Here is a 24,391-nt window from a genome sequence, read left to right as displayed (position 1 = left end):
CGGGTTCGGTGTTTAGCAGGATCACGTTTAGTAGTATACGTGCTACTGTGGTATTCACATGAGCATTCGGTTTGCAGGATACCGCAAAAATCCGATCCGTTCGAAATGTGCTGTACGGTTTTCCCACTACAAACCGGACGACTGGATCCAGTAAAAAACGGTATCCAGTTTAGTTACGTACATAGTTTAATGAAAGTGTTCCCACTAGCAGCCTGCATACGGTTTTTATTGGATACGGTGTGCGGTGCGGAGCGCCGGAGAAGTGTCGCCCCCCTCGACCCCGCTTGCTATCCCGTAAAAAATAGGATGCAAGCTTCTGTGTGTGGATACAGGTATGATTTTTGCGATATCCAGTAAAAAACCGATCCTGCAAATCTGGACGTCCGTGGGAAACAGCTCTAAGGCGGAGGAGTTTTCCTAACACGCTTTTATCTCCCTCAGGCGCCACCCTCGCCGTAATCATCGATATGGACCACCGCACATCCGTCATCTTCAGCGCGTGCGTGGCCGTCTTCTACACCCTCTTCGGCGGCCTCTACTCCGTCGCCTACACCGACGTCATCCAGCTGTTCTGCATCTTCATCGGCCTGTGGATGTGCATCCCCTTCGCTTGGGCCAACGACTACGTCAAACCATTGGGGGGAATGGACGTGGACTGGATAGGGCATATCGACAAGAAATACTACTGGTTTTATGTAGATTACGGGCTGTTGCTGATTTTTGGAGGGATTCCATGGCAGGTGAGATGTTCTGTTTGTTCTATTTCCTTTTATTTGTAAGATAATGAGCATAAAATTTGTAGTTTGTAGTTTTGTGGACCAAATGTCATTTAATACAACTCGTAAATCTACTGACGCTGGTAACCTTATGATGCCTTATGAAATTAACATTTTGCGTCACATTTTTTGGACATAATTTGGGTATAGATTTTGTGGGATGGACCCATCATGCTGAGATTGCTGTGACTTGATTGATGAGTTAGTCATGTGAGATGTTGGGTAACATAGAGGTATTTATTGTTGGGTTATTATTTTGTCAACCTAAAATTGGCCTCTTTACTTTTTTGGTCTTGAATAATAACTCAACGCTCTTACAAAATTTTAATTTTAATTTATAATACATATCAACGAGAATGTTCTGTGACAGGTATATTTCCAACGCGTGCTGAGCAGTAAGACGGCGGGGCGAGCGCAGATCCTCTCCTACGTGGCGGCCATCGGTTGCATCTTCATGGCCATCCCACCCGTGCTTATTGGAGCCATCGCCAAAGCTACAGGTTAGTCTTGTTGAGAATGCCGAAGTCACTCATCGGCTTCTCCTAGTCTAGCGAGTAACAGTCGCAGTCGCAGTAGCAGTCTCATACTTGGAACAGTGCATCTTTATGGCCATCCCGTCCGCCTTCATTGGAGCCATCGCCAAAATCATCAGTTTCCTTGAACAGATCATAATCATTGGGCAATAATAGGTCAAACGCATCCTGAGTGCTCGCAGCTATTTCCAAAGTTTTCACCAAAGTATTTTGCTTTAATAAAATATTTACAACGATTTTGTGCGCGAGTTTTTATGTGCCCTAGATACCTAAATACACGCTGTATAAATGTTTTCTGTTGTTACATTCATTTTTTCGTACATGTTTGGACATGGCAGGCCTTCATTAATGTAGGTAAAAGGGTTGAAAAACGAATTAAAAATACAGTTTATTTCATGGAACACAGCCGTGTACCTAATGTTTTTGCCTAGCCTCGAGGCAGGCGGTGTTATCTTTCTAACGAAGCCTGGTTACTAGCCCATTATTATTACCATTATGAGTCCATATTTTTGTAATGATGAGATAAAATTCTCTTGTTGATGTTCAAAAAACGCAAAACAAAGAGGGGTGTTATATAATTATGTTTGCGAAAGTATGTCTGTCTGTGGCATATTAGCTTTCCAACGGATATACTGTTTTAAGCTATATTTGATAAAAATCGATCCAGCAATTTGAAGAGCATCAGCTCTTTTCCAAAATGATGTAAGGCATTTATGGCATAAAATTGATTTTTTTGGCATACTTACGGCGTAGGGGATTTTTAAATTTAATGGTTATTTTACATTTATCCGCGCCACATATAATGTAAGACCGCTACTTGCGCCATAACAAATGGAGCGATTAAAACAATCCCTAATTAAAATCCCTTCAACAAAGGACTGCCAGCCAAACAAACCAAATAATTCAAGCGATATGAAGAAATACTTGTACATTAGCACTCTGAACACGCTTACACTAAAATCAGATGACAACCTTCAAGAACTATTAATGTCACTGAAACACATAAAATGGGACATAATTGGCCTCAGTGAAGTCAGAAGAATGGGAGAAAGGATAGAAGAATATGAGGACTTTATCCTACACTACAAAGGGGAAACTAAAGGCAGGCATGGAGTCGGTTTCCTAATAAAGAAATACTTAAAAAACGGCATAGAGGAGATCATAGCAGTCTCCGAAAGAATAACAATACTGAATTTGAACTTACCTTGCCTCAAGGAAAAGTGCACCATTATACAAATCTATTCACCTACAGAAATCGCATCCAAGCAGGAAATAAACAAATTCTATGATGACTTAAACTTGAACATTAACAAATATGCATACAAAAACTTAATCGTCATGGGCGATTTCAACGCTCAAATAGGGAGTAGATTCGAAAGTGAAAACGACTTCATCGGTCCCTATACCATAGGCAACCGCAAAAGAAATGGTAGCAAATTAGCAAACCTTTGTTTTGAACATAACCTCACAATAATGAATAGTGTATACAAGAAAAGCAATAGCCAATTATGGACTTGGACATCCCCAGATGGAAGATACAAAAATCAGATAGATTATATCCTCTGCAATAATCGGAAACCCTTTGAAGACTGTGGAACACTAAGCAACTTAAATTTTCATACCAATCATCGAATGGTGAGAGCAAAACTTAGAATTAAGGCAACAAAAAAGCCGAGAAGTAAACTAAGAACATCATTATAGTTGGAAAATGAGGACCTTCAACTATTTGGAATAATTCTACAGGAGCAACTGAAAACTTTTAAAATATCCACAGACCATCTAGAACTCCAAAAGAAATATGACACAAAACCTACCTACAAAATCTAATGACACAAAAAATACCCAGAAGCAACAATACGAAAGGAAGTAAAGGCAAAATATACACAGATGAAACACTAAATCTACAGGAAGAAAGAGGAAAACTCATCACTGCTAAAAGGAAAACCAGAGAAACTAGACAAAAAATACAAGATATCTCAAAACAACTTCGAACTATGATGAGGAAAGACAGGCAGGCTCACCGACTCAAAATATTTGAAGAACATATTATAAAATCAGGTGGAGCGAAGCAAGCAATAAAATGTTAAACCACAAAAAAGGACTGGATACCAAGCATTAAAAACACAAAAGGTATAGTTAAAAAAAAGAGACCCGACATAATCAGAACGGCAACAGAGTTCTTCCAGGCCCTATACTCAAAGTCACGGCGAACAGACGACGTCTCACTAGAAAACCGTAATGAGGTCCCATCAATACTAGAAAGAGAAGTTGAACAGGCTATAAAAACCCAAAAAAGGGGCAAAGCCCCTGGTTCTGATTGCCTTACGAACGAACTTCTGTTAGCAACACAGCATGCCATCATACCAGCTCTCATCAACTTCGACTTTTAATGATGTATTAGAAACCGAAATCATACTACATCAATGGACCACTTCTACTATAACTCTGATACACAAAAAGGGAGACAGAAATGACGTGGGAAACTATAGGCCAATAAGCCTAATGTCAAATATATATAAAATCTTTGCAAAAATTATCTTAAACCGCATAACTAAAGTGTTTGAGGAGAACCAACCACGAGAACAGGCAGGATTCCGAAGCAATTACTCAGTTGTCGACCATGTCCATGTTGTAAGGCAAATATTTGAAAAGTATAAGGAGTTCGGCCTACCAGTGTACTGCTGCTTCGTAGATTACTGCAAGGCCTTTGATTCCTTGGAACACAATACAATTTGGAATACCTTCAAAAAACAAGGAGTGGAAGAAAAGTACATTCGAATAATAAAGAACATATATAATGGAGGTACAGCTAGGGTTAAGCTAGAAAAAGAAGGAGGAATCATCAATCTAGAAAAGGGCGTACGACAAGGAGATCCACTCTCACCGAAACTATTCACCGCAGTGCTTGAGGATGTCTTTAGACGTTTCGAATGGGAAGGCTGCGGCCTAAGAATAAATGGCGAGTACCTTACAAACTTAAGATTCGCTGACGACATCATCTAATTCGCAAAATCCTCTCATGAGCTCCAAAAAATGCTAACAGACCTTGATACACAAAGCAAAGAGGTGGGCTTAAACATGAACGCATCAAAAACCAAGGCAATGACTAACAGAGAGAAAGAACTAATTACAGTGAACAACATTCCCATTGACTATGTGGATGACTATACATATTTAGGCCAAATAATTAAAATAGACAATATGTCAGGTACAGAAATTGAGACACGTATAGGTCATGCTTGGAAGAGATACTGGTCGTTCAGAGAAATAATGAAAGACAAAACAATGAACATCTCAGTTAAAGGAAAACTATTTAATACCTGCATACTCCCTATTTTAACATACGGATGCCAGACTTGGGCGCTCACCAAATCACAACAAACCAAACTTCGTACTTGCCAACGAAGCATGATGGGAAAGAGGAAAATAGATAAAATCAACCACAACATAATCAGGAAAGCTACAAAGACCCAAGATGTGGTGCTAAAACTAAGAACACTTAAGTGGAAATGGGCTGGCCATGTAATTAGAGGAGATGACAAATGGAATAAAATAGGAACACTATGGTACCCAAGAGAGGGCAAGAGAAAGAGAGGAAAACCTTTCAGAAAATGGGAGGATGACCTGGTAAAAACAGCTGGCAAAACCTGGAACAGACTGGCACAGAAGAGAGAAGATTGGAAAGTGTTGCGGGAGGCCTTTGCCAAAGGGTACACAGAATAATTAGCAATGGGAAATAATCAAACAAACGATACGTCACATATTCTGATATAAGGCTATAAAAAAAAAATTACATTTATCCGCTGCGGTGTACTACTTGCTCTTATTCAGCTCTTATTAAATTAAGGATTTCTCAAATGTTTACAAAACAATCATTTGGCACTGCGATGAATGACAATGCTCCAATGCATGAGTTTTCTTAGACTTTTCTGTGATGGTTAGATCATGGTTGTTTGTTAGCAGGGTGCACTGTGTATTATTTTTTAGTATATTATTTTGAATGTGTTATCGATTATCATCTGGACAGTTTGTTTAACAAAGACCTTTCTTCCAGCGTGGAACGAGACTGGCTTCAAGGGGGACCTGACCGCCGACGGCGAGCTGACGTCAGACCAGACGTCCATGATCTTACCTCTTGTCCTGCAGTATCTGACGCCGGACATCGTGTCCTTCTTCGGACTGGGAGCCGTGTCGGCTGCTGTCATGTCCTCGGCTGACTCTAGTGTGCTGAGCGCTTCTAGTATGTTTGCCAGGTAAGTCTTAGGATTTTGACGATTTCCCTAAATCTCTGACAAATATGAAACCCAATCCCCAAGATCATAACGGGCACAAGCGAGCCAAAGAAAACATGAAGTTATGTACATACCCTCAACTTAACCGTACGATGACTATATCGGCTTTATTGGTGTCCAAAGACGTAAGATTTGGTTTCGTATTGTTTCTATATTTTATCAGTCGTTTTTATAATTTCTAGTGACTATTCAGTACTTATTTATTATTAATATTGTAATTTGTTACCAGGAACGTGTACAAGCTAATCTTCCGCCAAAATGCATCCGAAATGGAGATCATCTGGGTGATGCGCGTGAGCATCCTGGTGGTCGGCTTCCTTTCAACGCTGATGGCTCTGACCATCCCCTCCATCTACGGCTTGTGGTAAGTGACCATCATCAGTGCTAGCTGGTCTTCCATTCCTCCATTCCTGGTGAGATCATCTCTAGACTCATGAGAACCATTCCCTCTATCTCGAGGTGAGTGACTATCACTCCAAGCTGGTCTTCCGCAGCATCCTAGGTTTCCTCTCGACGCTGATGGCGTTGACCATCCCTTCCATCCATAGATGCCCGTAGCTTACGCCGTAGGTTGTGATGAGTGTCCGTCATCAATACCAGCTGGTATTCTATGATCTTGTGATTTCTCTTCATGCTGATGGCCCTGATCATCCCATTTATCTACGAGCTGTAGTAACTCACCATCGTCAGTAAAAGCTGTTATAAGCGATAAGATTTAAAAATAAAATGTATAAATAAATAAAATATGTATATTTCTTATTGCAAACATATGTAAGTACATTAAGTTAAATAAGCTTGATATGCTTTAAATAAAATATTAATTAATAAATATGTAAGATGCGAAAGTGTTTCTCTTATCAGTATACGGCTGAAATATTCTAAAACTATTGAATTAATAAAATTTGAATTTATCTTTATTTTTATCCATCCGTGAGGGTAGGGTAGGAAATCACAATAATGACTCGCCACTAATCAAGACTTCTCCCGATAAACCGCACTGTGACGTGAATTGATTATTAGTCCGCCGTAATTAATGTAGGTAATGATCATTAACTATTTAAACGTGAACGAGTTGTTACACTAATTATTGATTGTGTAATTTTGTATTGCCTGTAAACTTATTACTTATAATTGTGTTTATAATAGGTGTTTTTCTACCAGCGAGAAGATGAGAAGAGGTTTTACATACGGTGATTTATTTTTATGATAAAAGCTTCTAGACTTCCTATCAAGGAATAAAAATTTAAGGTTTTTATTAACATAGGTGTTCTAACTCGGGGCACGTTCTAGGGATTTGATTTCGATAAATAAGTTATAGCTATATACATGTGCTCATTTAAAATCCTCTGTTACTATAAAGAGGTTCGAAATTTTTAATATGTCTGACATAGATTATATTTTTATCTTGTAAAATACTTTCCTACATCAGTTTAGTGTTCTTTCCCTGAGTTAGCACACGTATCGTTTATTACATATGGATCCCGATTCAGATCTATCAACTTGTTAAGAATTTGATCTAAGTTAGATACGACTTTGAAAATCGCTCACGCTGATTGGTGCATACGGAATGAAGTAAAAGTCGTGCGTGAGATGCGCGCCCATCACCAACACGAACGTCAAGGTGGTATCAAAACCGCGACGGGATGCTAAAACTGAATCCGGCTCCTGAAATTTTCCAGTAAAACAAAAGTTTTAAATTATATGCAAAAGCTTCGTTCAGTATTTGAAGAAGTAACTCCGCAGAAGCACTTCAGACTTGCAAGCCAATAAATACAATCGGATTTGCAGTTGTTGCCTTTCTCTCAGTTTAAAGTGACGTCAGGGAGATGTCTGGATTATTCTGAGAGCTTCGATCTGTTCGAACGTGCGGGGAATATTTAAAACAGCCGACTGTGTAGAGCGGCGGTCGGCAACCTGCGGCCCGCGGGCCGCATGCGGCTCGTGAAACTGTCACTTGCGGCCTGCGAGCCTCTTTGGCTATGTAATATTGAGAAACGACAATGTCTGATAAAGTCATAAATATTAACAAAGTGCGGCCAGCGTCAACTTACTCATCGTTAACTACGCTACTAGAACTACGCAAAAAAAGGTTGCCGACCGCTGGTGTAGAGTGTGTAGGGAAAACAAGGAAAAACTACAAATGTGCAGTTCACAGAAAGTTTACAAAAAGTTGGACGAGATCTTGGAAATTTCAGGAAAACTTCATTTTGGAAATGGATATTATCGATCCCCATGAAAATCAGTAGGAAAAACTGAATAGCATACAAAAAAACGGAATGTAAAGAATACCGATTTTAAAGGTAGTTGATATATATTAAACAATGAATTTGTTTTTCTTCTAACCTTAGATAACACTCTCTTTCTCTTCTTGCATGTGAAAGAAAGAGAGCATCTTTGTCTGACAGATAATTTTATCTGATATTTGAAAACTCAGACCTTAGTACGTAAATATGATGAATTGACGATGAAGATGGATAGATTTCAGATTAACAAATTCATTTAAAAAATTTAAAAATCCCATGATCAAACAAACGATTTTTTGGTTAGACTTACAAATATCTAATCCAGCCTTGCTTATCGACAATAACAATAATTTAGTGTCATATTAGCTGAAGCTGATCGTGCGTCCACGGCGCGCGGCGGCCGCGATTACCTCGGATGTCGCAAACTTAATGGGTCCGTGATGGCACGTGCTCTATGAGTGGCGTTCCAAATCATCAAATTGGATCTTGATTCGATATTACTCTCATCCGTATTTAATATAAAGACTTCGAGCTAAGCATAAAATCTGTAAGTCAGTACTTTCCTTTTAAATTAATGTAATTAACTGACTAATGTAACCGCGTTTAATAATCTTAGAATCAGCAGATATTTTTTTATTCTTATAAATATTGAATTATATTAGCAAACATTTTATAAATTATGAATTGGGAGGAAACAACTAAAGTTATTTTTATGTCCTACCTAAGTATTTTGCTGGCTACTGTCAATCCACCAATGTAGCGACAGCTGACGTTTTCGAGGCTTTTTGATACACTCACTCAACTCAATTGAGGGTCATAGCCTGAGAGGTTTGTTCAACATCTGTTGCTGTGAGTAGTGTCAAATCAAGATCCGATTTTCAAAGTTCTAATGCCACTCCTATGATGATTGACCTGATTGGGTCGGTGACAGGACCAAACTCGAGGACGACAGGGATTCCTAGTTCATTATTAAAGTTAGACCTCAATACATTTAAATAACTTCGTTATTATGTATATAGCTTGGTAAAGGGCAGGATAAAATACCTTGGCAGGCAGTTTAATTTTATTTACGCGGACATAATCAATTTAGATAATTATTTAAACATCCTTCCGAAGGTATTCACCCATTCATCTAGCGGAGTGGCTTTAGTAACGTACATTACGCCATACATAATTATATTCTAGTAACTATAGGCACAGTTTCTCACGGATGTAATTGCTCCATTTGTCCCAACTGACTGCTTGAAAAGCTATCTCTGTCCTAATTTATCAATATCGACGGATACAATCTGACTTGAATCGGACAGGCATCTCCCAAAGTGAAGCGGTTTAACTAAGAATAATAAAGCCTAGAAGCCTAAATCCATTATATTTATCTCCATTTTGTCGCCATTGCTTCTACAATAATCCAGTAAACGGCGATACCACTCTTTATATGGTTACTAATGAATTTCCATTGGGTTCGTTTGGAATCAGTATGAGTGAATCTATTTTTCATGAATTTTTTCTGACTTAAAATCATTTTTCGTTGCTCTATAAATTGTATAACTTTTTCCGGGGTTCTCTCGATCGCTCACATATAAGATATCATACCACATTGGCATTGACAAGGGTCGATATTCAAATATCTCTGGTTCTATTCTAGGCTGCCCGCTCTGCAATCGATTTGGATGGAAAAGGGTCACTTTGTCGTGGTAATTCTTTACCTACGTCATAAGTTTGCAAACTTATTGTAAGTACTTTTATAAATTACGCATGCGTGACGTGGCAAAAAAAGTGGTTCATTAAATACTGACGTTGCTATGTGTTGGCTCAAGTCATGTTTCCATTTACACGAACTATCTAGAGTTAACTTTATTCAACGTTCTTTACATTAGAATTCCTATTTACGTCGGTATATTTTAATTAAAAAGTTACATTTAAATTAAAAAAAAATAAATTTAACTTTTTAATTTAATAAACTTGAAACCGTGTAAAAGTGTCTAAGTGAAAATCCCTCTATAAGCAGCTAAAGAGCTTAATAAAGATGTTAGCTTAAAAAGAAAAATCTTAAATGAAATCCCTAAGCTCTAGCTAGTTTAAAATGTAATGGACTGTCGAGCTCGAAAGCGCGAAACACGGCTTCGTAAATCGCAAACAAGATTTTCAGCTAAGGCAAAGTAGGTAACAGCGTATACAGTCGTTATGTAGTTTTATTCCATGGTAGGTAATACAAAAAAAAATCGCTTTGAATTGAGTAAATCTGCAATTTTACTATTTAATCTTTGTGCAAATAATAGACAATCCTCGTGCATGCAAAACCGGATGTAGTCTGCGGGGCTCGTTAATTGAAATTCGATCACCCCTTCACCCCCTCACTCCCTGATTTCACCCCTTTTTCATCTCGTATTCCGGAAGCTGCTATAAAAAGATCTCTAATTGGATGTTCAGCTTTGTGCTGGTCGGTTTTCCTATTAATGGAAAAATATAACTTTTTTAAACTCCCGACGGAGAAAGAGGGGTCTGTAAATTTAATGTATGACTGTATGTATCTGTGTGTGCCTGTGGCATCGTAGATCCCCCACTGATAAACCGATTTGAGTGCGGTTTTTAAATCACAATTAGACATGTTTTAACAACACTAGTGGCGTTTTTTTAGGGTTCCGTACCCAAAGGGTAAAACGGGACCCTATTACTAAGACTTCGCTGTCCGTCCGTCCGTCCGTCCGTCCGTCCGTCCGTCCGTCTGTCACCAGGCTGTATCTCACGAACCGTGATAGCTAGACAGTTGAAATTTTCACAGATGATGTATTTCTGTTGCCGCTATAACAACAAATACTAAAAACAGAATAAAATAAAGATTTAAATGGGGCTCCCATACAACAAACGTGATTTTTGACCAAAGTTAAGCAACGTCGGGAGTGGTCAGTACTTGGATGGGTGACCGTTTTTTTTTTGTTTTTTTTTATATGGTACGGAACCCTTCGTGCGCGAGTCCGACTCGCACTTGCCCGATTTTTATGTTTGTTACCTCATAACTAGAATACCTCATTTCTTAAGATAATAAGAAAATGTTTTTATTTTTTATTTGAAAGTATATTAAAGCCTTACCAGGAATATATGATCATTGTCAAGAGGGCGCTATTATTCTCATTTATATGGCAACAGTTCAGTATAATTAAAACCAAAATATTACTTTGCTAATCCGCGAAAAGACAACAACAATCTGAACAATGTGGATTGGCAACTCGTTATTTTGACTTACATACTTTTAGTCACTCTAATCATAATCAGTATCCAAATATTCGGTGTTCACATTTTTTTATTGTCGGTTTTTACCGTATAAAGTTCATGTATTTTCTTACGCGTCACACATAGGTCAAAATTGCCTTACATAGGGTCTGCTACATTGTCAATGAATAAAATTGATCGTCTCCAAAGCCCATAGCAAAGAGAATAGAGAGTATAGAGAGTTATTGTCATAGTAAATTTTGTAGTCACTGTAAATTTATTGCCATCTATCGACACAAGATTAAAACTAAAAATTAAAATCTGTGTTATGTATATCTTTGCCCATAGTAAATATTTATCAAACACATCTTGGTTACTGTACTTAAGTATTTCCTCGCTTATGTATAACATAACACTACAATAACCAAGTCATAATAACCAGACTATAATGACATTTTGATTTGTTTACCTGTCAGCTCTGATGTTAATTTGGAAATGTTTCGTAGCGAAATAGTTTAATTTCCCGAACGGTTCTTTTCCAGCAGTTTATTATTTACATTATTTACAATGTTTCGCTCTTGATTATGTATAGTTTTGGGCATTTTTTGTCATTTATTATTTAATATTCAACACTTAAGTATTATTCAAGTAAACCGCCACAATGACACTGACAACAGTGACAACCTATCATTAAACTTATTGCCAGTTAAGAAATTAGTTCCAATGAAATTCCGCAACATGGCGCATGATCATATATTAATGGTCAGGCTTTACCTACTACTTAACAGATAAAATTCAAACATGACTTATGACAATACTATTATTGTACAGTATGTAGACTATGATAGTCTGTCTATGGGCCGTTTGCCTCAAAGATTAAGATAAAAGCCAGGTTTATCCTGTCTTTGACTGTATGTGCCGGACGCCGGACGGGTCAAAGTCCATTAGCGTAATGGGCAGTGTCAATTAGCACTTTTTACGGCGGACGATAAAAAAAGCCGCCGTTTTCGGTTCAGGTTAGTTGCGACAGTGCGAAAACTATTACAGAAGCGCGTTTTAACAGTGTGGGCACTTTTGCTGTCTATCAAATTAATTAACGGAAACGGTTACGTAATTAAACGGAAAGAAAATAACTTCGGTGCGCTTCGGACATTGGAATATTTTCCCTAAAAAGTTACAATGTAGAGAAATTATGGACTGGCATAGGCACCTGAGTGGTACGAGTATCACTCACATATCAACAATTTCAGCGCCATCCATAATTCTTATTTTTCTACTCGTCGACTGTAATTGTTGAATTAAGATTTCGTATACCAAACTGCAATTGGGTACTTTTATGGTATGGCCGGGTTCCCAACTCAACTATAATATTCATTTCGAAACGGTTTAGTCAACTATAATGAAATTGACCAATCACAGCTCGCCGCGGTCAAGAGGACGAAACAAAACCATAGCTCAAATTAATTATTCATTTAGGTTATATAGTAGAAACAATTTCTTCATAAGTTAGAAACGCGCATGTGACACCCTTAATATAGCTACATCCATAAATTACGAACGCCACTTAGCGTTGCTTGTTAGTCTCCATAGGCTACGGTGGCCAAAATCGAGAAAAAAACTGTCTGAAAATTGAATTTAGCAAGGAGCAAGTACCATCAGGCTCCTTAGTTTGTTAGACGAAGTTGAATGCACAAGCCAATAATTGTTAGCTTTTATAGTGACTCTCACACCAGACCTTGGTTGCGACACAATCATTGCGTTAGTACGTTTTATTTAAACACTAACCACGATATGAAGTCATTTTCAAACCGCACTTCAATAAAATTGAGCAACCGGTGACCATCTACATCAGTTCTACACCATATTACGTCTATATTTCTAAAACATTTACTAATCTTAAATATTCCAACGCGCTTACTACGTTTTAGAACCACCATAATGATAGTATATGATCATCTTCCACTTAAAAGCATAATCTAATAGACGTAAGGCCATATGTAAATCATTGAGACATACGACCTTTTCGCACATCGCGCGTAAGCAAGGCTTAGGGCCGTCTGTAGGTTTCGTATGGACATAGGATTCCCGAAGGTTAATTATAGTGTTTAGTGCGCGCATGAGCGGATCCATTTATCGTTGTGACATCGTACCGTATTTTAGGACATCATATCGATTTCCCAACGGCGACGGGTTGAGTTTATTTCTCTGAATGTGCTGGGGACACGTATGCAGATTCTTAAAATTTGATAACGGCTTTATTTCATGAGTGCAAACATGGTGAATTTATATTTCTGATAAATATTTCTTTTACAACACACTAAGGTATTCCTCATAATTTTACAGAAACGTTTTCTTTTTCATATTCCTTATTGCTCAATTCAAATAAGATAACCATTTACAATAAATACACAGATTAACTGTAGAGGCAGAATAATATGCAGTTTTCATTTAAAATTAATTTATTATAAAATACTTTTCGAAAACAATAAATTTTTGAAATTCACAAACACATTTGATTTGCTCTTTATGGTCTTGACTGTATTTACTCGTAGGTATATTGAAAATTTTGGACTTATTACTTAAACAATATGAACATCATCGCTCAATCAGACGACGTATGAGAAACAAAGTTCCGCTTTCCTCACTCTCTTTATATTGAAGTAATCCATTCTCATTAGCGCCTACCTTTTCGTCCCATGTTGCTGCTAAATGAGCCTTTTTTAGAGAAAATTGTAAAACGTTGTGCGCCTGGCTCACGCGGCTTAGTTACTTTGATGATGGAACTCGGACATGGGAAGCTTTAAAACTGTAAAACGTTTTTTTCGGACATTTTACGCCGTGGCGTAGGCACCTGCTATATTAAATTGCAATTTCTGTTATGCTTGACTTTGGTGCCTCAGTGTATTAATTAATTATAAGTACAAGGCGTGGCTAGATCTTAGAATTGATAATTTCATGATGTGGCATTATGAAAAAGTCAAACCTAACCTAACCATATCATGAGATCAATTCTAAAATGCCATTTCGAGAAACTATAATAAATACAAATAAATACGAATACAAATACAAATTATCATATGACATAAACATAGCAGGGGTGACGGGCCGTCGGAATTAGATTTCCACTGAATTGCTCAATTTTTAGCCAGTTGAGTTTTTACTACGGCTCACGAAGACACGGAAAAACAAATTAGTTCCGGTTTTCCTACACCTTTATAATTATGGCGCGCCGCTACCGCTTGCTAAAATATGAGGAAGGAAATATTTTTATTTTTTCAACAGAAGAAACTTGAGGCTTTTAAAATGAAAAGGAAACGATAGTACTTTTTCGAAATAAGTGCCTTTCCCTTGAATCACCCGACAAAATAACAAAGAGGGACTTTAAAATACGTAATTAAAAATCAGCCACTCACATCGCTCTTTCTTCCCCAGGTCGATGTGCTCGGACTTGGTCTATGTGATCCTTTTCCCGCAACTGCTCATGGTGGTCCACTTCAAGAAGTACTGCAACACCTACGGCTCCCTGTCCGCGTACATAGTGGCCCTCCTCGTGCGGCTGACGGGAGGAGAGAAGATGCTGGGATTGGCCCCGTTGATACACTACCCTGGATGGGATCCGGAGACTGAACAGCAGCTGTTCCCCTTCAGGACTATGGCGATGGTGATGTCGCTGTTCACGCTGGCGTTCATATCCTGGCTCTCCGTGTAAGTATACCTTTTGTTACTTCTTTTGTAGCGTATTTAGTGGACCCGCCTAAGAAGCATAAAATATGTTTTGTTACTTCTTCTGAGACTGATGATGACTGGTTGGGAGGAACCCAAAAGATTATACTACGCATCTCTGACGGCGGTTTAGTTAGAAACAACTCTTTATATTTCTAGTGTTCTTCTATGTACCTACAGTGAACCAAAGAGAATTAAATCACTTGCAGTGAACTAGATAATTCATTCATAAATGGGCAATGCAATTTTGCGACTCGGTGTACATGGTAACTATTTTCTTTTACCTGTGTTCTTTAAATAACGTTACATGGATCCGTGACATATTTTGAGAGGTGAAATATGTAAGTAGGTTGTCTGTTCCAGGGCGCCACGTTTTATTTGGTTTAATAAATTACAGTGCTTGTTAGCATGTTTTAGGAAAAATAATATAATAATGTACCTACCAGAATTCACTTTGGGGATTGGTGGGCGAATTAGCATGCTCGCTTTGAAGTTGTATGTAAATCCATTAAAAGAGGACAAACAATTCAGAGGGCTGTAACTTAATTATTCAGGATGGAAATTCTAAATATCGCTAATTTATTCCCTTTACATTTCAATGCCGTATACAGTAATGAATTAATATTCACAGCCATTTGGCCTGTGGGGTAACATTATGAGTATACGGACAAACATTGATTGCTGCATGTTGTTCAAGAAAGGGCGTAATTTTTAGGGTTTTGATATTTTTAAGGCCGTATTTTTTAGGAAGAGTTGCAAGCGTCCATGGCTACACAGTAACAGATAAAAAAAACGAAATGTAAAAAAATCAAGCATTAAAAAATAATACCCTAAATTTTATTTTATTTTATGATAAAAAAAAAGAAATGTAAAATAATGAAGCATTTAAAAAGAATAAGTAACCAAAATTTTTATTCTGTTAATTTTTATGGGCCTGATAATTGCAACAAAATAGCTGAATATATTTAGTTATGACAATGCTCTCGTACATTTTCCTCAACATTTTGACTAATTATTTACCAAAGTAGATATTTAAAATTCCGACTAAGGACATTTGCCACAAATTATCTCGCAAAAGGGAACTTGAAAAGGGAAGGACTAACAACTTCCGAGGCTACCTATTCAACGAATCATTATATTATTTCGACCTTTTCATTCAAATAATTATTTCGAATTCAGGAAGCCATCTGAGATATATTAATCATCCCTTATTCATATTCATTTTCTTGTAACGGACCGGACGTAATTGTTAACGCTTGTGATGAGGCATTCAATATTAGATCAATTGTGTATATCAATTTCAATGTTTATACATCACAGGCTTAGAGCTTTTAGTAACTGGAGATGTCATCGCTGTCATTTTCTTTACGGAACAGTCTGCCGATTTTTGCGGGGGAAGGGACGTCAAATGTATTGCTATTTCTACATGATTTGTACGTAACGTACAAATAGCCATACAAAAGTTTGCACAATTGTGCAAGTTTTTCGGCAGAGGGGTAAGCCACTCCAGTTATTAAATGCTCTAAGATCACAGGTAATCACGGGAAAAAGTGTCAGATTTGTGTATTTTTATAAATTAGATATTTTTTTTTAAATCTTGCAATTTGATGGAGGAGGAAAAAGGGGATTACGTTTTTACCTACTACCTAATATAATGTATTTATTAATATATTGTGAAGTTGTTTCTCACGTTTTCTATATGTATTGAGCTGTGAAGAGAGGCCATACATATACGCAGATGTATGTATGGCCAAGTTGTGGAAAGTTTCCAAAAAAATCTCCAGTCTCCAAACGTTCTCGGAAATCACATGAAAATTTATCAGGACACAAAGGAAATTTCATTTTGGAAATATAAAATTTCGAACCCTCTCCTAAAATATGATACACAATAACAATCGTGCACCCTATATGTAGGTAGACATGCAACTGTCAGTTATTTTACATTTGGAATTTATCTCCATCTTTACCTGTGTGTCATTCCGATCATTAATTAGTCAAATAGTGCTATTAATTTGCCTCTCTAAATTTCAAGACCTTGTTAGTCGGACTTCATCAAATCAATAATCCCAAACGAGACGATCGTCTTTGCACAATTCACAGAGCGACGTATTCGATGCCTTTTACCCATCATTATGCAGTAGAACCTCGATAACTCGAATGTCGGCGAAAGGTTAATTGATAAGGGGAATCATCGTTAGCACGTATTTAAATGTCGCTTTAAATTAAAACCTAAAACTCTGTAATCCAGTAAGCATTCCCTCAGTGGCTCGAAAAACTCCTTTTCCCTCAATTGAACTCCTATCTGGAATGTATCTTGAAGCTATTAATTTACAATAAATCTATGGCCCATGACAAAATAATACTACGCTATCTGTTTTATATCGTCAGATGAGAAGCAAAACTCACTAATTACCACCACAAGTTCATAGCCATAGTGTACCATATTAGTACTAAAAGAAGGTCGATTTTTGTTTAAATTTTTTTTAGTAATTAGTGACTTTTGCTTGTCACCGACGAAATACATGTAATGCGTTTTCATTTGTTTTATCTCTGCGAGCCGATTTTTTAACGGACTGAAAAGGTAGAACATGTAAAAGCTTTTTTAGTAGATAAGTCGACCCGTAAGACGAAACCTTTTATCTTTTACCGTGAAATTCGTGTTATAGAGCTTCCACTGTAATTAAATTAAAACTTTTGCTTACGCTATACGGACCTAGAAATATTTCTTCATCTTCACATTGTTACGTTTTATAATGCCAAGAATGCTTTCCAGGTTTGAATGCGTCCGTTTTATAAAATATACTTTCCTTTTTCTTTGTACCAAATAATTGTTAAATTTGTAATGTTCCTTCCTTTCATCATTTTATATAACGTCTCACGACGCGACGGTTGATTGCTTGATAATTTTGATTAAACATTAGAGAGATACACGATTCCCTTCTAATATTATGGGTAGTAAATTGCGGGATTAGTCCTAAATAATCGTGTAGTTTATCTTCAAGGTTTTGTGTGATTTGTTTGTGTGCTTTTATCTTCTTCCTGCACCAAGATCTATTTTGAACGCCATGGCATTCAAATTTGCGCTATGGCGCCTATGGTGTTTGTGAAGCAAGTTTGTAAAGAGGATGCATTTGTGTGGACATTCGTTTAGAAACACTTCGTAATTCAGAAAAGGTAAAAATAAAGTTATCAAAAATGCCCAAAGAATAAAATATAAAGCGCGGTGCTAAAACTGCTAAGTTATCTTCACACGCCTCTTTCAGATTGTTTTTAACATACTACTTGACGTACATTTGGTAGTAAGAGTCGTATACATACCTACCGACAAAGCAAAGTGTAGGACTGTACATTTAAGTGTCAAGACATTACAAAGAAATAAAAGAAAACAGAAATATTTTTCTTAATGTAATTGCTTCGTTATATACTAAGTTTGGACAAAAGCTGACAAAAGTTTGAACATGAATTATTTGGGTATATTCCGAGGGGGTTCTGCCTACGCCTTTTGATTATTAATGCCTCTCGCATATTTCTTTCAAATTATTGGACCAACGAGTTTTGATATTCTGTAAGTATAAAAATAGGACACTAACGTACAGTAGGTATACTAGTCTCTTATCAAGTTTGTGTAGGTATCACACGAATCTTTCAGAACGTATTCGATGCGATGCAATGCGCCAGGCGAGTACCGTAAAACGGTACTACTTTGCTCCACTTGAAGGATTATTTTTACTTGATTAAAAATACACAGTACAGTAGTTTTCATTAGACATATTTTTTCGCCAAACTGCATGACAGTTTGTTGACGAATACCTATTTTCGAAAAAAAAAACGTTGTGACGTCCGCAGCCGATTCGAGCCGAACGACGCGTTTTTAGCTTTTATTGCGTGGGTATAAAGCGGTTTTCTATCAGCTTTTGCCAATTCCGCGTCGATAGATGTGGGGAGACCCCATAGGGTCAGTTGCATCAACCACAATTGATGGACTGTGGACAACACCACTCAGCAGAGTCTATGCTGCAGAGAAAGTTGAGCAGCCAGGAGAGTTGAGGTGAATGACTACACACGTCACACATAGCTACTCAGAGTAGGTAATAGCAAAACAGTTTTGAATGAATTATTGAGTGAATGTGACTTAAACGCACGATATTACGCTAAAAAAAAAAAAAATCTTGAATAGACTTTTTGGTCCTTCTTGCAGTTGGCGGTTCAACTTGCTATCGGTACGAAGAAAGAATACTTTCAAAATCTCGCTGTTAATTACACGATTTTATTATTGTGTGCTCGACTTCAACTCTCGTATAAAATTTATTGAACGCTTTAACAGTGACAGACGGTTTGGTGCAACCAATCCATAGTGTCGTGACGACATTGTCGTGACGTGCGTCGCGTGACGCAATGACGTAAGCGGCGCATCACGACCGGCAGATTGAACCATTATCCGTCGCTGATATTCGAGATGACAACTAAATAGGTCCTAAGATTATAGACGGTTAGATTAGACATTGATGTTTGATGGCGGAATGCAAAATTACCCCTATTAAATGAGTATTATTTGTATACAAAGGGGAAGTTAAGGACTGGTCACACCACCTGCCAAAATATGTATGACCAAAACGGAACGTATACGACGCGTTGCGTGGATGGACGTAGGTACGTCCTGGTATGATACTACTGCAAAAAAATTCAACTATTGGTGGAAGGCACAACTTCCACCCCCATTTTTCAACCTCAACTCTCTCCTGCAGGTACCTCTTCAACTCCGGCTACCTCAGCCCCGAATCCGACTACTTCAACTGCGTAGTCAACATCCCCGAGGACATGGGCCGTGTGGACGAGCCGTCAGAGGCCGGCGAGCAGATGTCCGTGCTGGGCGGCGTGCCGGGCCGGCTGTACGGAGCCGCGTCCACACTGGTCGGGCCAGACGAACGTGCTGGACGCATCAACCCCGCCTTGGAACCTGATGATGACTTAGATGACCCCAACGACGGACCCACCCCCCTGTTTGGTTCGAGCTCTGCCCCTCCTCCCGTTCAGCCGCTTGGCAAACAGACAGCTTTCTGAGACGATGCATACTTCTATTAAAGAAGCACGGATGGGCAGGCCATATGTTACTCTGCAACTGCATTTAGATGTAAATTACTGATTGGTTAGTTGTTGGTCGTTGAATGGAGGTTGTTAATTTGATATATTGATTTTATAGGGTGTAAAAGTGGCCTTGTAGACACAAGACCATATGGTTGAAATCAATATAATTGGATTTTGGGTGAAACTACACTCGACGTCAATGATATGTTTACATTTTTCGCCTTATTACAAAGGAATGATTGTCATTTAAAACAGAGGTGTGCTAAGTTTTATGAGTAACGGGGCTAAAATTGTATTTCTGAGTGCAAAGTTGCAGAGTGTCGTAAAGCACCCTATATTGACTGGAATGATGCTCAAATCAAGGACGTGTCTTCTTCCGATTCTTTTGTAACCAACGACGTTTTTCACATAGTTGTAAGTGCCAGCACTTGGACGATGTAGATCGGCCTGGTCCAACCCTAGGCTGAAATTTTTCGGGAAAATCATGGCCTGAAAATTTTAAACAGAAATTTTTTTGATACAGAGAATATAGCATAGTTCTATGCTTTAGGATTTATTTTGGACAAAGAGTAATAGCCGAAGATATATCAGCCTAGGGACAGCATATAGACCAGGCCTCCCATGGTAATATGATCGCAGTATATAGAGTATGTTTATATGTACTTATACTTAAAGCTAGTAGCGCGAAATCGCGTGTAATGCAACTCATACATATCAGAATGAACTTTAATTGTTAGAGATATATTGTATACATTATTTATATTAAAGAAGATTCCTTATTTAAGTCAATTAATGTAGAGATGGGAGCACATATGTGTTGCGTGCTTATAGAGCGAATAGTGGCGGGTAGCTATACGGTATCGCACTGTAAGTTGGGGCTACTCACACAGGCTTGCGTTCAGAGAAAGAGCACTTTTCAAATAGTTTCACTTTTTGAAATAAAGTTTATAAGGTATCTGGTCAAAACGTGATTTTGCTCAATCTTTCGGAGTTTTGAATTTTTGTCCGACGTCGGCAGAGTTAGTGTTTCACGCGCGACTCGTATTGTATTAACGCGTGTAACGTGTGTAACGTGTGCTCACGTTTAGAGTCATTATCATTTGGCCATTGGTTTAAAAAAAATTGTTGCCTCATTTTTCTGGAAGTGCCAGTATATTTTGGTGCTAGTTCTGTTTATTTCACTGTAATGCCATTAAAATATACAGTCATAATTATTAAAATATTGTGCGAGATCGGTTGAAGTCGAATAAGAATTTTTAACATTTCATAATGTGTGTGGCGGTCAAAAACAGTGCGTTAAAACCTCGGCTGTGCTGTAGTAAAGTAGAAAATAATATTTCTCGAAAAATAAATGACAAAAATTACGATCAGGATCTCCTTATCATACACAAACAAGAGTGTCTAATTGTAGTAGACTCAACTTAAATTGCGATACAGTATAATGACCCGCAGTGTTGTAGCGCGAGTAGTGTGAAGCGTGTGGGCGATGAATTGATTCAAACAGTATTCATGAAATTGTATCAATTTCAAATACCCACATAGATAATTATCAACAAAACGCTGTATAAATAAACAATGCAATATTATTTTTATTACAAATTGACGCAATATAGATGTTGTTGTTTTATAATGTTTAGCTTAGTAGAAAATTTATTTGTAAATATTCGTTTGTATTAGATCTCGATTGCTTCTCACGAAATTAGTGTTAGTTTTTATGAATATATATTAAAAGCATTTATCGAAGCAAAGCTGCAGAATTTTCCAAATATTTATTTAGCTCAGATACATAATGTAAATTAAACGAAACTTAGGAATATTGAATTTTATTGAAAGGTATATAGTACATAGGCTTTAAGCCTAACTTAAATATGTGCAGATATATTTGTTTCAAGTCTGCACATTTATATATAATTGTATGTGTGCACGGTATATAGCTGCGCACTAGGGCCATGTGGCTACTGATGTGCTTGTTGCGGAAAGTTTCCAAAAAATCGAAATTTCGAAAATTATTTTGTAAATTTCACAATTTTGTAAACTTCTCTTCGGCACATCAGTACATGTGACTGAACACAGGACTTACATGTAGGATACGTTTTAACTCTGTGTGTATTGGTGTTCAATATACTATAGGCTTGGTCCCCTCCCCACCCGACCAAATGTCCAAATTAATATAACTACTCGTTCACGCTTTTCACTAAAGTCTATCCTATATATCTGTTTTAAATTGTTATTACTAAATTATATGACGCTGTAAAGCTATATCATAGTATATGGAAGTTTAGGATCTGCGTTGCAATATATCAAAGTATATTTTTAATGTGATATACAAGTCACCTGCCTATATGTAGGTATAAAGAATAGAGTTTGCTAAGACTTGGACACGAAACATATCAAATAAATGTGACTTAATGTTAACTTATTGAACATATCTTAACTTTAGTATAGAGGATACATATCAGTAATTGTAAGTAGCTATAGGTTCGTTGTTGTTCTTCGGCCGCGCTTTCTAACTAGAATAGTCGAATTTGTTCAAATGTATACCATACATATCAGATATAAAATGCTTATTAAGATATTTTATTTCAAATTATATCCTGTTTAAAAAATATGATTATAATTTAAGTCAAATATTTATTTTTAAGCTAGAATATACAAAAAAATATTTACATATATTTGAAACATACTTATTTACCTTATAATTTAAATGTTTTGAAATTGTATCCTTATTAGTGATGACTTATATAATTGTCAAGAATATTTGAAGACATAACTCCGGCTATATCCTACCGAGTGTTTTAAACCTGGCCATTTCTTAGTCTTTCGATTTAGGATATATACAATTTTAATTAAAAATATCCTAAGAATCAATAAATACTTTCAAATATACTCAGCATCAAGTCCTTGAAAGGTTAAATTTTCGTTGAATGGTTATTCAACCTGACTTAACCATAACTACATTTATGTAGCATTAGCCTTTGACGGTGATGACCTTAGAGCATTTAATAACTGGAGTCGCCTTTAAGAGCTTACCCCTCTGCCGAAAAACTTGCACAATTGTGCAAACTTTTGTATGGCTGACATGGCTACTCGTATTTGTACGTTACTTACGACTCATGTAGAAATAGCAATACAGTTGACTTCCCCTCCCCCGCAAAAATCGGCAGACTCTTTCCTACAGAAAATGACAGCGATGACGTCTCCAGTTACTAAATGCTTTAATGCTTAATGTTTTTTTAAGGTGATGACACTTTTGGTTTTGTGGTCAAAAATCGCTTGCAGTGATCTAGAAAATAATTGGATAAACCTCAGTTATTTTTGAAATGAAAAAGTAAGGCATTACAGGTCAGTGTTGTCACATCCTCGTATTAAATCAACATAATGGCTATCATTATAATTTATGACAGCTAGAAAAAAAGAAGCTGACTTGACTTGTCAGTAGAGATAGACCAAGAAAAGTCTGCAGCGATTTTGATAGCACACGGAGTCCAAGTGTTATTTTAAACGTCAATCTATGAAATTATGACGTAATTAACAACACTTGCACTGCGTAACTAAGCTATCAAAATCGCTGCAGACTTTTCTTGATCTAACTCTAAGAACTCTGTTGTGTTTGTCGATATTAAATAATTGAAGTTAAATCTAACGAATTCAAACTTTGTAATCAAATCTTATAAATCGATATTTTTTATTCATCCATTTTCAGTGGTTGAATTGACCGACGTAGTAGCCTAAAAAGCTTGTGTTATTTTTTACAAAGCAGTATTGTTTTTATTATATTTATGATACCTACTTTATATTTTATTCCTTATCAAGTATTATGCGAAAAAAAAATGTGTAACAAAAATAAATATTTATATCGTTCTCTATTTATAAATAATTATATGACTGACCTCAACATATCAAGAAATTGAAGTTATTGAAAAATATATACTTATGAATGTAAATTATGTTGGCGCGTTTAGGTTAGGAAGCGACCGGTCCACTGTTAGATTGTAGATATACTATTGACTTATTCCTAGTTCTTGTTGAATATTGAAACTGTGAAATGTGTACCGTTGTGGATCGCCGATAGGCGCAATAAACATAGTATGTCGAGAGTTTGTCTACTTATTATTACAACATCTCCTATAGATCATACCCAATGTGAACCAAAGGCGAGCGACGAGCCCGTACAACTCGATTCGAAGATTTACTTATTGTTAGTTATGAATGTGGACGATGTTAAGTGCTTAAATTTTTTGTCAGATTTACCCGATGTCGTAAGTGTGTGCCTGGAACTCACTCGTTGCAGGTGCAAAACAGGTTGCAAAAATCGTTGCAACTGCATAAAAAGAAAATTAAAGTGCACAGAATTATGTACATATATGTACCGGAAACTGTGGACATTAAATATACAGAAAGTATTTTATTTGGCATCATAAAATTTAACAAAGTAAGCATTAAGCAGATACTCATACCTCGTACTCGACCATTTTGTAAGATAAACGCCGCCTAGCGAGAGTCTCAACTACCCGCGCTGCGGTCATTTA

General features: G+C 37.1%; 1 protein-coding gene and 1 long non-coding RNA gene across 3 annotated transcripts in view; both read left to right on the top strand.

Moving 5' to 3' along the window:
- LOC134806161 (high-affinity choline transporter 1) overlaps positions 1-24,391 on the top strand; it is a 357,022-nt gene that overhangs the window by 28,965 nt on the left and 303,666 nt on the right. The window contains exons 5-10 of one of the 2 annotated variants that reach the window (XR_010146468.1): positions 442-740; positions 1,147-1,276; positions 5,364-5,562; positions 5,831-5,965; positions 14,487-14,759; positions 19,523-20,785. Coding sequence is in view for 1 of the 2 variants with exons in the window: in XM_063779451.1 (XP_063635521.1) it covers positions 442-740; positions 1,147-1,276; positions 5,364-5,562; positions 5,831-5,965; positions 14,487-14,759; positions 19,523-19,838 (1,352 nt within the window). In the remaining variant the exon portion in view is untranslated. Of the gene's footprint in view, positions 1-441; positions 741-1,146; positions 1,277-5,363; positions 5,563-5,830; positions 5,966-14,486; positions 14,760-19,522; positions 20,945-24,391 lie in introns of those variants that run through there. The other variant, XM_063779451.1, reaches the window with a different exon arrangement.
- Positions 21,235-23,959, top strand: LOC134806139 (uncharacterized). Its single transcript, XR_010146467.1, has 2 exons — positions 21,235-22,824; positions 23,101-23,959. It is a non-coding gene; the product is annotated as an uncharacterized LOC134806139 (long non-coding RNA).

This window comes from Cydia splendana, chromosome 2 (genome assembly GCF_910591565.1).
Source record: "Cydia splendana chromosome 2, ilCydSple1.2, whole genome shotgun sequence".
Classification (NCBI taxonomy): Eukaryota; Metazoa; Arthropoda; class Insecta; order Lepidoptera; family Tortricidae; genus Cydia; species Cydia splendana.
This window is presented reverse-complemented; position numbering and strand designations above follow the sequence as displayed.